The 16,427-nt window shown below is 31.0% G+C and overlaps 1 protein-coding gene across 1 annotated transcript; it reads left to right on the forward strand.

The window, feature by feature from the left end:
• Positions 1-9,959: 9,959 nt before the first annotated feature.
• On the forward strand, positions 9,960-15,085 carry LOC131852003 (vacuolar protein sorting-associated protein 72 homolog). Its single transcript, XM_059202570.1, has 9 exons — positions 9,960-10,245; positions 10,951-11,074; positions 11,456-11,591; positions 12,222-12,398; positions 12,704-12,779; positions 13,066-13,175; positions 13,478-13,634; positions 14,110-14,268; positions 14,741-15,085. The coding sequence occupies exons 1-9, from the start codon at positions 10,115-10,117 to the stop codon at positions 14,931-14,933; spliced, it is 1,263 nt and encodes a 420-aa protein (XP_059058553.1). The 5' UTR covers positions 9,960-10,114; the 3' UTR covers positions 14,934-15,085.
• The last annotated feature ends 1,342 nt before the right edge of the window (positions 15,086-16,427 follow it).

A 16,427-nucleotide genomic window follows, 5' to 3' on the forward strand; every position in this document is an offset into this window, starting at 1 on the left:
TTAGCCATAGACAATTTGACTACGTTATAACATGGTCGTATACAAAGGCTGGTGATTTAGTTGTTTTGTCTATGGATTTATAGGTTATAATTTATATAAAAGACACTTATTAAGTTTCTTAATAATGGGTATTATATTTCTTTATAATTGTGATAATATGTTTTTGTTGTTTTATTTTCGATTGTAAAACAATTGTTACTTTATTTCTAAGAGTATAGAGTTTTTTGTAGGTTGCGTATTGTATTGTTTCGTGCATTATCGCTCAATATCTTACGTGCCAAAAGTACGACTACCAAATTTTTGACTAAAACTAAATTCGATACGATTTTAGGCATCACTTGCACATGTTCACATGATTTTTGGAACAATGTACATAATTATATATTATAGTAATTTACGATAATAAATAACTCATTAGAAATGTACACGTAGCTCAAAATTTACTTCGGGATTTGAATTTAAGGTCTCTATTAGTGTATTGTAATTGAATCTTACCGTTTTCCAACTACTAAACAAGTTTACCGAATGCGTTGAAGGAGAGCCGTCTTCTGTTTGTTATTTTTTTATTATAACTTTTATTCAGATTGCTGACAACCATATTTTTAATAACAATGAACTAAGTCTACATTAGTGTACCTACAATTACCTATTTCAATTTGAGTTCAAAAATAATGTATTGGACTGTTAAAATTGCACAGCGTATTACGTAATAACAAGTTAATGAATTACAATGTATTATTAAAACTAGAAAAAAAAGTATATATTAATTTTGTTATAAATATATGTAATAAAAATGTCAAACGTGTAATAAACCTATTCTTAGTCTAATTTAGCTTCAAGTTAGTTGTCTCCTTCTTTCAAGCTCAATTCCAATTTGAAAGATAGTGAGAGACTTATTAATAGATAATTAAGATAGGTTTATTGGATGTTACACTTTTTTATATGTAACACAGAGCTATATAAAGCTATAAACAAATTATACAACTTCAGACTAATGTACCATATTTGATAGTTGGAAAACGGTCTTATTAACTATATTACAGGATTAGAATTCACAGGGTTGCAAGAATCAGTATAGTCATAAATATGATTTATGTATGTTTCACTACTGTACTTATCTATTTTTAAGTACTAAATACCTACACTTAAGTATTAGAAAGATGCCGTGGATTTATACAATAATTCATTCACACCACACCGTTTTCAGATGAACTCTAGTAATGTTCAATAGATCATACTTACAGTTCTGACACGATGCAATTAGGTTGGATATCCTTCGTATGGTATTTGGCGGTTATCCCTTTAGTGTATAAGTTTAAAAACTTAACATTAAAAAGTACTTTCAATATTTCTTGTAGTCTAACCAGGGATAGACAGGAATGAAAAGTAAGCAAATTGGGAATGGATTATCCAATTTTGTGAAACTTAAAAATAGTACAATACTACGGGCTTAAGTATTGAACTGTTTTTATACTGTATACTTTCATGGCATCTTCTAGAATTTTCTCTATACACTAGTATTTTTTTCTACTACGATTACTTAATTAAGGCGTATTATATTAAAATTTATATTAATATTAACGGATACAGTGTTCCATTGTCAGAATATCAATAATAATTTATCAATAAAAATCTAGAATAATTCTAAAGATATATTCACATGTCACTTGGCAAACATTTTACATGTTAATGTTGCCATATTTAAATTTTAATATTAACGAATCTGTGTTCGATTTTCAAAAGATAAATCAGAATATATCAACAGGAATCTAAAATATTACATAAATAGACAATCATGTACTTATGAACTCTAACCTAGAAGTCATATGTAAATTTTAGATTATTTTTAAAAATGGATCTTTTCGAAATATGCTGTATTCTCGAATGTATCCCTAAATATTTTAATTATTACTCGTATTGCAAATTATAGTGGATACGGTATGTTGCAAACGGTTCGCAACTAATGAATAATTGTTAGAAATGAACGCCTTTTTCAAGTAATCATTTTTATTATTTATTCACGCCTGCACGTCTACATTCCTGTATATAATATACAATATTATAATATAAAGTAGTGATGTTTTACTATATAACTACTCACTGTTTCACTATTTTTACTTTTAATTAATACTTAGGCTAAGTAGAAATTGTTGTAAGTAATTTTGAGGTTCCGTATCATTGTTAGGAAATTGGAACATTGAATGTTTGTCATGATGTGCATTATTTTTGTGAGTGCCGTTCGTTTTTGTTTTTAACTTTTAATAGGTTACGTTTTTATTTATGTGTCAATGTATACATTATAATTAGATAGAACAAATGATTATTTAATTCATTGATATTACAAATACAAGAATATTCCATAAAATCATTATATTACTATTAGCTATAATAAATGTTCAACTTATATTAAAAGATATATGTATACTTGTTTCTGTTTATAGTCAATTTATTTTGTTCAGTTGGAACTAAATGTTATTTTCTCTGCGTTGTAGTGTGTATACCATGGCAGGTTGCTATTGACAAACTATATGTTACTTTAGTAATTGCGCTCAATTTACAATAACAAATGCAAAAAAAAACATAATTGTCACCGGTGCCATGCTACAATCCGGAGAGCATAGATTTTTAGATTTTTCTTATATTCTCAATCGGAGCATTGGATAGTGTCAAATAACTTGGGGCCAAATCCGCTATACGGCTTTGTAAATCTCCATGCTGTTATAGTTAACAAATAGACATGGTTTTGGCTATGCACTTATGAATAGAGCAGATACGTAAACATGATTTGAAATTGCTCAAAATACAATTTCATAACTAGACTGTGCTCCAATTGAGAATGTGGTATATAAACGAATGATAGTAATGAATGTAGTTAAATTAATGTAAACGATATTGAATTTAATGATAGTTATGTAATTGTGATGTGCAAGATTGGAGTAGCACTGTCAGCTTCTATAGACATGTAGTAAATGAGCCTATTGTATAATATTTATTCGCTGCATTCTTCCAAATACCTAAAATGTTATATGACCCATGACAATCGTTATGGTATGGAATGGTACACGTCAGAACACTTTCAATGGCGTTTTATTTAATTAATTGTAGTTGTTTTTAATGCAACATATTTTCACGTTTGAAAACTATTTTATTACTATGTAATTAGTACAGTAACAATATGGAGTAAAAGGCTGTAAAGGGCAACAATACGCAAAGATTTAAATACTATAAGCGTAAATTTGATTTTGTTTACTACTTGTCTATAGGACCTGTTATATTTCGTTAAAAGTTAATGATGTTGCCATATTATTAGAAAAATATTTAACTAGATCATGATTTAAATGCAATATAATTGTAGAAAAATATTCTGTTGCTCATTTATAAATTTTATTGCGCTAAAACATACCGCGATGTTTATGAAATGATATATATGGATCTATCAGTTATAATATTTATATAAATTTTAAGATGTAGCAAAATTTTTGTTAAATCCGGTTGTTGGTTTGGAAAAGTCGAAACCATACGTCCGTGATTTATCACCTGCATTACCTATTAAATTGTATATGAAACAGTTGTTTTGAAAATTGGTATATAAATTTTATGACATTTTTAATAATGACTATATCAGGCTAAATGATGTTCATGATGAATTATGAAAAACATTGAAAAATTACCATCTAGTAGCAGTTTATTTCCTAACATAATTAGTAATGCTCGGTTTTTATTATTTAATCTAATATATTTAATTTCGTCTGCACTTTTTTAATATACCATGGAGTATTATTGTACTTCATCATTACGACTTACAACAGTCTACAGTCTCTTCGGTAAAAAATTAAGCTCTGCTACGGTAAATTAAAACAGTGCTGAATTACTAAAATTGAAAGTTCATAATTGAACATGCTATATTATAATACATATATATACTAAATAAAGTGTTACTTGTTTCAAATTATATATATATTGATGTATGTATACAATTTATATATGTATATTGATTTACAATTTTTATTTCATGTTAGTAAAAGTGTTTTTTTAATGTAATTAGTGTGTATCTTCTGTTCTTTAGTGCTGCTCATATATGGATGAGTGTTTGAGAGAGTCTATCTTATAATAACTATTATGTAATTAATAATACATTTAAATGAGAGTATTAATTAATGTTATTATGCGTCATACAACAGACACGTGACATTCCGAAATCATTGTTATTAATTAGGTATAATTGTTTATTTTATTTCCATTTCTGTTGTCAATAACGAAATTTATGTGATCTTTAGTTTTTAGTTATGTTACTTTGTTTAGTTTTGTTTAACAATTCATGTCATCTGATGTACTAAATATAACAATGTTGTATCTGTTGGTGCAAACTGCTAGAGCTACGCCCTAACACTAAAAATAATCATACATCATTTTCTTCTAATTAAACTTATCCAAGTATTTTTTTATATTAATAATAATTTATAATTTAATATTAATTATTCAGATATTTGTAATTGCAACATTTTGGGTAATTTATATTTAGTTTAATTACAACATAACCGCCATTTTTATTTCTGACACCTTATAATGAATAATAAGTGTTAAATAATATTAATTAATAAATAACAGATGCGTAGTGTCAGTATTGAAATTGTTCCACAGATCCAACAAATGTTACCCACATCTATCTCGATAATGATAAACAAATGGAGGTTGGAATAGAACTATATAATTTAGAACTTATCTAAAAAAGGCTTTATAAGGTAAACGTCTTTAGAGTATAGAAAATACGTAACATACGTCGAAAACCTGTCGAAACTGATCATGAACAGATGGGCTGTGTGGTAGAGTATAAAAAACCCGATTTTGATGTCTGACGATGTGAGGGAGATAGAAAATACTCCTCGTTGTTTACCAATCACTCTAAAGACTCTGATATTGCTTATTCGTCTAATATAATGAAACATGTAAATACATGTTTTGTTGCCATGTGTTCATATTGACATCTACACTTAAGCCTTAAAGATAAGTAAGTACTGCAGTCTCCATTTGGTATCAGTTTCTAAATTCCGTTATAACTTTTTTTCTTGTGGTTTTATGTTCAAACTCAAATTATTATAATAATAATTCAAAAATAGTAGAGGCATACTAAGTGTTTAAATGTAAAATCACATTTGAAAGAAATTGATGATGTTAAAGGATAGTTTAAACTATAAATACCTACTAATTTTACTCTTAAATGTGTAAAGCAAGCTATAATGAAACTTAATTCTAATGTTTTGAGTTTCATTGTAGCTTCTATAGATGTCGCCGTAATCCAAAATCTGTGTAACAAGGCAACAAGAAACTAGGAAACAGTTTTATTGAGAACAACTAAAGATGACTGAAATAAAATCTTATTATAATAACTGTTAAAATTGAATAAATCGCACAAAATATTTATTTCTTTTATTTAAATCCTTTTTTTGCAAATACTATTTCGAAAATTTTCTAAATATCAAACTACTAAAATATCTAAGGAAATAAAAAAAAATTATAAACCAAAATATCAGGCAACACTGTTCATAAAACTTGTGAAAAATGCCAACAATGTTTTTAAGTCGTTACAGGGAATTTGAAAAAATTACAGTTGTTGTAAAGGTTGATTTATGAAAGTTACTTCGATATTGCTTTAAAAGGACATATCATCTAATAAGTTATTTCGATCCCTGAAGACGATAAAATCTTACATTATGAGTGGTCAGACGCAATTCCACATCCACATGGTATCTTTCAATTTTCAGATTATTTTATACATTACTTTTAATTATTTTTGTATATAGTAGTATGTAATATTATATTATCTGTGATTCATTCATTCAGTGAACAATTATATTTTGTATGAAATTATGCAATACCCACCTTTTTTAGACATCGATTCGACAGAACTAATTTCGACATATACTTGCATAGATTCAATTTTGTATTTAGTTTTCGTTCTTGTAAGGGTAAAGAACAGTACTCTGCACCAACTGTTCTATTATGTAGGTAGTTGGAATGGCACACAATCTGCCGACCTATCTGATAGAAGTGGTAACGTTTTCGCGCCCCCTAGGGCGGTATTAAATGCATTGTATATAAAGCCTAAGAATATCATATACGCTAGGCATGTGCTTGCTTCTAGAAAACAACGTACAGAAGAATCTATTGATGCATATATGCAAGCTTTAAAACAATTATCTAAAGACTGCGAATTCGTTGCTGTAGATGCGGAAACTAATAAGAATGAGAGCATAAGAGATGCTTTTATTTCTGGTATCTCTTCAAGCAAAATAAGACAAAGGCTGCTTGAAAATTTGACTCTTTCACTTAGCGAAGCGTATAATCAAGCGCTCTCATTGGAGATGGCTGAAACAAATTCCCAAAGTTTTAACATGCCAACAATTAACGTGATTAAAAATTCAGAATCAAATATCGAAACATCAATGGAGAGAGAAAAGTTTGTAGCGAGTACTTATCGTCGCCGTAAATGTTTCTTCTGTGGAGGAACCGTACATCCACGTAGAAATTGCCCCGCTGCAGACGTCACTTGCCAAATATGTGAGAAAAAGGGACATTTTGCAAAAGTGTGTCGTAGTAAGAATTACAGCGCTGCCACAGCGGAACAAGATGATGTTTCGGCGTGCATTATAGCTGCATCACCATTTTCTCTAATCAAAGCTACTGTCCCTGCTTATATCAAAGGCATAAAAGCAGAAGCTCTTTTAGACACAGGCAGTTCTTTAAGTTTCATTAATGAAAAATTCAGTAAATTATGCAATCTCAAGAGTAAACCATGTCATCAAACCATTTCCATGGCTTCGTTGAGTCACACTGCTCCTGTCGCTGGTGAAACGTACCAGAATATAAAAATCGGTAAACATACCTACGAAAATATAAGCTTACTTATTGTCAATAATCTATGTGCTGATCTAATAATTGGTCATGATGTCTTATCAAAGCACTCCTCACTAGAACTATCTTTTGGTGGACCTAAAGAACCACTAGTAGTATGTAATGTAGCACAGGCATCCGTACCAGCTGTCCCACTATTCGCTAATCTTTCATTTGACTGTAGACCTATTGCTGCTAAATCACGGAGATACAGTGATGAAGATAAAAAGTTCATTGAAGACGAAGTAAATAAACTATTGGCAGAAGGCGTTATTGAAGAGAGTAAATCACCATGGCGGGCACAAGTACTTATATCCAATACGGAAAATCATAAAAAGCGTCTTTGTATAGATTATTCCCAAACGATCAACAAATACACTTTGATAGATGCTTATCCATTGCCAAACATAGAGGACACAATTTGTAAAATATCAAAGTATTCCATATTTAGTGCTATTGATTTAAAGAGTGCCTATCACCAGGTACCTATATTACTTTCTGAAAGACCGTACACGGCCTTCGAAGCAGCCGGAAACTTGTATCAATTTAAACGTATCCCTTTTGGTGTTACTAATGGTGTCTCCAGTTTTCAGAGAACTATCGATTGGGTGATTAGAAAAGAAAAACTGGAGGGAACCTTTGCTTATCTTGATGATATAACCGTCTGCGGCAAGACTCAAAACGAACATGACGATAATTTAAGTAAGTTTCTAAGAGCAGCTGAAAAGTACGGTCTTACACTCAACAAAGAAAAATCTAAATTTTGTCTAACCTCTATAAATATCCTAGGATATAATATATCTAATCACGTAATTACGCCTGATAATGATCGTCTTCGACCTTTAATAAAACTGTTAGCACCAAATGATATGCCATCACTCAGGCGAGCATTGGGAATGTTTGCTCACTACTCTAAGTGGATTCCCAACTTTTCGGAACGAATCCACATATAACAAAAACTGAAACATTCCCCTTAAATACTGAACAAATTCAAGAGTTTGAAAAATTGAAGGCTGATATAGCCAAGTCCTCAGTCCACGCTATCAACGATAAATTACCATTTAACGTCGAAACTGATGCATCTGAACACTCTATTGCAGCTGTTCTTTCACAAGACTCAAGACCAGTAGCATTTTATTCAAGAGCATTAAACGCTAGTGAGCATAATCATTCAGCTATAGAAAAAGAAGCATATGCTATCGTCGAATCATTAAAGAAATGGCGCCATTTTCTGATCGGAAAACAATTTAAATTGATTACAGATCAAAGATCCGTGTCTTTTATGTTCAGTGCTACGCATACTAGTAAAATAAAAAATGAAAAGATACAACGATGGCGTCTAGAATTATCGCCGTTTAAATTTGATATTGTGTATAGACCCGGTAAGGATAATTTCGCTGCTGATGCCTTATCTAGAATTTCTGCTTCAGCTGGATCTCGAACCACCAAGTTACTTTCTTTGCATGAAGCCTTATGCCATCCCGGTGTAACTCGAATGATGCACTGGCTGAAAACTAAGAACCTGCCTTACAGTATAGAGGAAGTCCGTACTATGACCGCTACATGCAGGGTATGTTGTGAAGTAAAACCTAGATATAGACAAGATACGGATTCACAACCGAAGCTTATAAAGGCCACTTCTCCTTTTGAGCGACTCAGCATAGATTTCAAGGGACCAGTCCCATCTAATACAATGAATAAATACATACTCACAATAGTAGATGAATACTCACGTTTTCCTTTCGCTTTTCCGTGCTCAGATATTACAGCTCAAACTGTAATAAAAAATTTAAATAATCTCTTCATGATTTTTGGATTTCCATCTTATGTACACTCCGATAGAGGAACTTCATTCCTTGCTGTAGAAGTCAAAGAGTTTTTACACTCTCGTGGAATTGCAACAAGCCACTCGTCGCCGTACAATCCACGAGGTAATGGACAAGTGGAGAGGATGAATGCAACCCTATGGAAAACGATACAGCTATCTCTCAGGACAAAGAATATGCAAATAGATGAATGGGAGAAAGTATTACCACAGGCTTTGCATTCAATTCGTTCACTGCTCTGTACAACTACCAACTGTACACCACACGAGCGTATGTTTGCTCATCCACGACGTTCTTCAAATGGCACGTCAATCCCTACATGGCTTACAAGCTCAGGACAAACGGTTTTAATGAAGAGGTTTAATAGAACCAATAAATATCAACCACAGGTAGAGGAGGTAGAGTTACTGCACCCAAATCCACATTATTCTCTAGTGCGATTGGCTAACGGTAGGGAGACTACAATATCTAACAGATATTTAGCACCAAGTGGAGAGGATGTCACTCAACTTCCTGATTCACTAGAAACTGAGGTCATACCATCTGCTGACACGCATTTGAGTCTGAGTGATCCAACGGCTATGCCTAATTCAACTCCTAACGAGACAAGACCTACTTCTTTATTAACGGAGGAAGTTGACAATGTGGCCGAAAACGTGGCTGAAGAGTCTCCAATTCTTCGCAGATCCAATAGGACTAAACATGCTCCTCAGTACCTTCAAGATTACCATTGTGACTGATTATTCAGCTGGGGAGAATGTAATGAGTTTTGTAGCCGTGTCATATTATTGTCCATTGATTGTCAAAATTGATATATTAATAGCAATAGAATTTTTAGTAAATTAAAACCATTTATTTAGTAATATGCGGTTTTAACTTTTCACCGTTGTACTCAATATTCATTCTAGAAAGACACGCTGCGACACCAGTGAAGTGGAGTCTCTTTCAGCTAATTGCGCGATATTAGGTTTTAAGTTTTTCTATATTTTTACTCTGTTTTATGATTATAATATCCTTTAAAATTGTATTATTTCCACCTATTTCTATTGTATACTGTCCGAGTTTAACTAGAGATGTAAAATAGTTGTTCTCATTTTACAAATCGATTGAACTGTACGGAATGAACACAGTAATCCAACTCGATTATTTATATCTTAATATCGATTATTGATACATGATACAATATTTTGACAGTTAAAGTACTCTGTGTTTGACAGCTTTATTTAATACAGTTAATAACTGACGGGTGACGCCAAAATAAAGAGATATTTCCAGAATATCAGTTATTTCTAGCTTTATTTTATATTTTTAGTTCTTTCCTTAACATATTGTAATCTAAGTTAATTATTAGCTTTTTTCCTATATGTGTTAAGGGTTTATTCTTCAAAATATAAGTCATGTCTCAAAGAGAACGCCGCAGTAATGCAGGCAATCGCATGGCCAAGTTACTTGATGAAGAAGAGGAAGACGACTTCTATAAAACAACTTACGGTGGCTTCCAGGACGTTGAAGAAGATAGAGATTATATGTAAGTGTGTCGATGATTAAAGAATAACTCAAATATCATGTTAATCAAATGAGATAATGATTCCATCCTTATTTAGTACATAAATATTCACAGTATGTACAAACCTAAAACTGAATTGTACTGTTAATTTTTATTATTATCAAATTTACAAAAGATTGCAAGATTGCTTGCACGATTTAACGCTGAAAATCGAATTAATTGGATTGTTTGCTTATATAGCTACTACTTGTTATTAATTGAGAGGTATATTTTATACTGATAGTCAATCAAATTTTGTAAAAGAAGTTCCTCACATAAAGGACATAGCACCTCAATATCTTAATTATGTGAATATTACCACACTTACATACCAATTTTTTAATTTATTCCATGTTTAATTTCTTTAGCATGCTCTTTTTTATGTAACCGTCATATATATAGATGAACAGCACTATGGTTATCATATAACACCCATGGTACCACTCACACATTGTTTTTCCTGAGCACTAAGATACTTATATAATTTGGGTGAGATTGAGGTATCCATCTGATAAATGTATGTATGATAAACATATTTATTATTTATCAGTTATTAATTATTTTTTAATCCTTTATTTATCTACTTCTTATTACAAGTTCAATTTACTATTTGCTTATTATTAGTTTTGTAAAAATTAAAAGTTAGTTTGCTATTCGAGTTTAACCTAAGTAGTACTTTTTTTTCAGAGAAGAAAAAGAACAAGATGATGTTGTCGATTCGGATTTTGATATTGATGAAGATGACGAGCCCCACTCTGATCAGGAGGCAGAATCCAAGGAGAAACGAAAAACAAACACCAATGTTTATAAGGTTGTTCATCTGTACATGGCATACTCTTTTTGTGTACTGCTATTTGGTAGTCTGTTTTTGATGTAATAGTCCAATTTGATGGCTATTTGTTTTTATTTCTTTCAATATATGAAGCTGGTCCAAGGAGTCAACTCTTAGGCACTATCTGCTAATTTTTCCACTAGTCTGTGGAATTCATATGTTTTAAGTCGAGAGTAACTAGCTTTTGGTTTTGATGTTTTAAGGTTGCTAAATATACCAAGTGTAATATAATTAATTTTTAATTTTTATATAGATACACAAGATAAAGAGAAATCATAAACTGGATTATTCATGGTCACATATATTCTTAAAGCTGAGTGCCCAGTTATAAAACTATGTTTAAATATTATTTATTTATAGGATCCCAATAGGAAAAAGGCTGCAGTTGAAAAACCTAAAGCAGTTGGAAGGAAACCAAAAGAACCAAAGGTTAAAGAAAAAGAGGATGATGCCGAGAAATCAGAAAAAACTACAGTACTGGATGCATCTACAACAGGTATGGGAGTGAATGATACAAGAGTTGTGTGTAAATAGAAGAAAATGTCACTTGGTTCTCTTTGCCAGTAAACTTATATTAGCAGGCAAGCTTATATTTTTAGGCTCAAAAGGAGGCTTCTAGAACTATACTATAGAGACTATATAAAAATTGTGTTACCCAACTAAAAAATTACAATTTCTAATTTCTATATTTTTTACTTATGTGGTATGAAATACAGAAATACAGGTATACTATATAGAAAGAAGTAAAACTTGTGTTAGCCAAATATCTGAATTTAAATAAAATTAAATATGAAATAATGAATATTATATTTAATTATTATGTGGTATGAATGTGTGTTAGCTTGTCTAATATATTGAGGAATAAGAAAAAAGTGAATTTATATTTTATATAATTGGCATTATATTGTAATTAGTTATGGGAGACAAGCCTTGTATCTGAAGTAAGTGGGAAGTATCTTAGCAAAAATTAATAACTTACCTATCAAGTTGTTCTTTTGTATCATCATTATGTAATTTTAATAATTGTAATATAATGCTATGTTAGTTCGGGACATTGAGCTCCCTAAAATTTGGTTGAGTGCAGTAACACTGGATCACCCGTTATACCTGTAGTTATTTTTTCCAGAACGAAAATCTATCAGACAAAGTACAGCAGTAAAATCAGCAGAAACACAGCAGAGGATAAAGATCAGATCGGAACTGAAAAAGAAAAAGCCAAAAAAGGTAGAGGAAAAGTGGCCAACTCAAGAAGAATTATTAGAAGAGGCACTTGAAACAGAAAAGGAAAATTTAAAAAGCTTAGGTAATTTGTAAATGTTATTATAATTTAAATATAGAATTTATTGATTATTTTGTCACTTATATTTTTTATGTCTTTATTAGTTCTGCTTTATGAGTAGATTACTAATTTATTAGTTTCTGTATTTCATTGTTAGTTTTTAACTGACAGGATCTATTATTTATTATTATTTAAATTCCTCTATATAGATATTTTAAATTCCTTAGCCGGTAGCTTACATAGGCAGGTCAATTTTTGAGCTAAATATTTTGAATCCCCTTTGGTTTACTTGCAATACTTTTATTTATAATATTTTTATTACTTCTCAGAGAGATTTGAACAAATTGAAATGGAGAGAAAGAAGGTACGACCTACAAAGAAAACTATTACGGGACCAGTTATTAGGTAAAGTCTATATCTATTTAATAAAATAAATTTTATTTTTGAGGAAATTAATTTGTGATTGCATTGATTTGTCAAAACCAAAATTTAAATGCATAATGGCGAATCTACATTCATCATATTTACTCAATAGGCTGTCGATGGTAATGATAAAATGTCTACGAAATCATAATGTACAAATTAGTTCAGATAGATTGAATATCTATCTATCTATGTTTATTACATGTATCATTAAAATTGTTTATTTGTATAGAATTATTGTAAATATTTTATTAATAATATATTTCAGGTATCATTCCTTTTCTGTCCCTTTAATAACTGAGATATCAGAAGAAGAAAAACACAGTCCTCTTCGCACGGAGGATGCTACAGTGAGTGATGTGATCAAAAGTGAAGATGGTAAGACATTATAACTCCAATGATAAGGTTTAGGTTGCCTATAATTCACTTAAATTTAATAGCTCGGTGATCTAGTAATACAATAGTTTTTGATACACAAATCTTCTAATATATAAAATTCTCGTGTCACTCTATTTGCTACCGAACTGCTCCGAAATGGCTTTACCGATTTTTATGCAATTTTGCGTGCATGTCGGATAGGTCATCTCGTTACTCACAATTTCATTAAAGAGTATATAAATATGAATAAATAAATAATACAATATTTACTAGTTAAACCAGCTTAAATGTTATTATTACAGAGATAACAACAGGTGAAGAAAGTAATGCCGATGTAACAATGAAAGAACCAAAGATTGAAACAATTGAAGAAAAAATAGAGAAAATGGAAACTGACACAAAAACAGATGTAGAAGTGATAGGACCAGATGACGAAATAGACATCGAGAAAGTTAACGAGTTAGTATTAAAATTTCTTTATTTTGTAAAATATAATCTAAATAAGGTATTGTTATGTAATGTTAATTAAACATTTATAATAAAATTTAAACTTTAAAACCTGATTGTTTACTACAAAAAATTTTATATTTCAAATATCGTCAAAATATTTGAAGAAATTGAATAAGTCTGTCGAATAAGTCTATAAAACACCAAAAGATTTTTATGCCAATTTTAATTTGTGATTGACTTTCACTAAAAACAATGATAACAAACGAAACTAATCCCATATACGGGTCACTTCCTGTCCATTGAATTGAAATTCCCTGCCAAATGTTATATCACGACATCATATGTTGCATTCAGTATAACAGTACTATGTCTCTGTCTACACCATCGGGAGTAGTCATAAAGATATTATAACTTACCTACTTTCAAGTATAATATAATTGAACATTAATATCTATATAATTTTCAATTATATTCTCTGTTACAGAAAAGATGAAAAGCCACCTAAAGAAGAGACCAAAAATATCACATACCATGAGCGTACGTTGATTTCTTTCGAGAATGACATAAAGGATATTGCCTTTAACGCCTGCTTCCCGAAGTCGCACCGGAAGAGACGGCGGGATCTTCTATGCGCTGTTACTAAGTATGTATAGACTCCATTAGTAAATGTATGTCAGATGACGACCTCGGTAGTCTAGCGGTCTAGCACACTGCATTCGCCCGATGGTCGCGTGTTCGATTCCTCGCACGGCACAAACATTTGTATTCATAAGTATGATTGTTTGTATCGGTCTGGGTGTTTTCTATATATAATATGTATGTATTTACGAAAAAAAAAATCTATGCACCAGTTATCTAGTACCCGTAACACAAGCCTTAGATAGCTTAACTTGGGACTAGATGGCGCTATGTGAATTGTCCTGAGATTATTATTATTATAATAGATTTCAAGTAACTGCCACTGTAAATGGTAGCTAAATGAAAGGGAGAAATGAGACTACAAAAATATTTGTGTTGGTTTCGAACATAAAGTATATAATGTCTATTTAAATTATTTTATAAGTATACCTGTATCAGTTATACATAAAATATAGTATATTTTAAAATGTTTTTAGGAGGCCAGCACGCTACATAGATCCTATAACAAAACTTCCATATAGAAGTGTAGACGCATTTCGGATAATACGAGAAGCATATTATCAACAACTGGAGGCAAGAGGCGACAGGTCTGATCCACAAGTGGCTGCATGGCTCCAGTGGAGGCGTGCGGATACCGCATCGACTTATGTGCAAATACATATAAAGTGAATTATGAATTGTATTCTGCAGTAGTTAGTCACAATTTAGCTTGTACGATGCAAAAATGGAAAGTACTAAGTTGACTGATTTAATATCTGGTATAAGGACAAGCAAAGACGATTTTCTTCCTTGGATTCACCATATGGATGCCGAGTTCATCTTTAGGCAGGGAGAACAAATTCGAGCCGATACTGAGACTTGTGTAACATATACGTATATTTAAGAACCTCTTTCCGATGCATATCAATTCACCTTCACTACTTGTGTTGCTCTCTCTGCCCAATCAAGACTGATATGAACCTGCTATAATGAACTTACTGCAGTTCCGAACAATCCAACCACTTTAAGATAGTGTATATTGACCCGGTTTCCATGTTATTATATCAATGGTACACTAGTAGAAAGATCTCCAAAACTGCCTACACAGAATATTGAAAACAGGAGGCAATATCGGAGCAGGGGAGGGATTGTGTCGTTTCTAACGCCTCGTCTGTAGTCTCGTCACATCCTGATTATAATTTCGTATGTAAATTTTTCTAAGTCCTAAGTTTAAGACAGTCTTACATATGCTGATCCAATGTTAATAGATGCAGTAAAAATGTAACGCATGATTTATTAGTATAAATTAATTAGAACAAGATTTATTCGGAACCTAAGTTGCTTTTATTTATTTTTATTAAATTTTATATGCAACTATATATCATTGTATAATTTTTGTCACGCTTACCTTGTCTCAATTTTTATTTTAGTAACGAACGTATCTTTTCTATATCCTTACAAAGTATAGTCCAGGATAACTTGTTGTGATTAAGGTATCGATGTTTCTCATATTAGAAAGTAAATTAGTTTGATACAATTTAATGCTTTAACGAATTTTAATCATCATGGAGTTTTCCTTACACATTGTAATTGACACAGGATATACTTTTTATTATATCAACCAAACTATCTGGAAAATACTGACATTTATCAAGGAAATTCTAAGATTTCTAAGAAAATATGCTTCATATGAAGCCACTAAATAGGCAATCTGGGTGATATATATAAACCTGCAGACTAATAAAAACAGTCATACTTAATAATACAAATTATGTATTTGTGTATGCTGTATTCTGCAAGAATCGAACCTGCGACCATTGGAAAAAGGCTGTGTATTAAGATATCTCCAACTATTTCTTATATGAGTTTTCGTAGTCGTGACTTAGTTTCATATCCTAGTAAGACTGAAATTTTCTACTCTGTAAACTGATTCTGAAGAAATTATTAATTTTTTCGGAAGTAGTTCACAGAATAGAATGAGATCTATATTTGAAGTAGCATTATAGGCACCGAGAAGGCAACTTCTTTTACTTGTTATCGGCACTTTATTTATAGTATCATTAATTCCAGTAGCTACAGTAGTATTGTTTCTTGCTTAAACATCTATGATTTCTCAAAAGAAATCTGTAACTTATTAATTTCTAAATAAAACTTCACTAATGGAATTCCATATATTTTAATAAT

Source organism: Achroia grisella, unplaced genomic scaffold, assembly GCF_030625045.1.
Source record: "Achroia grisella isolate CSIRO2021 unplaced genomic scaffold, CSIRO_AGI_Agris_v1 utg821, whole genome shotgun sequence".
Classification (NCBI taxonomy): Eukaryota; Metazoa; Arthropoda; class Insecta; order Lepidoptera; family Pyralidae; genus Achroia; species Achroia grisella.

Excerpts from the sequence above, each read along its gene's own strand:
- LOC131852003 (XM_059202570.1), top strand. The coding sequence starts at position 10,115 with ATGTCTCAAAGAGAACGCCGCAGTAATGCAGGCAATCGCATGGCCAAG. Across the intron at positions 11,592-12,221 it reads ACTGGATGCATCTACAACAG|AACGAAAATCTATCAGACAA; the intron begins GTATGGGAGTGA and ends TATTTTTTCCAG. Across the intron at positions 13,635-14,109 it reads GACATCGAGAAAGTTAACGA|AAAAGATGAAAAGCCACCTA; the intron begins GTTAGTATTAAA and ends TCTCTGTTACAG.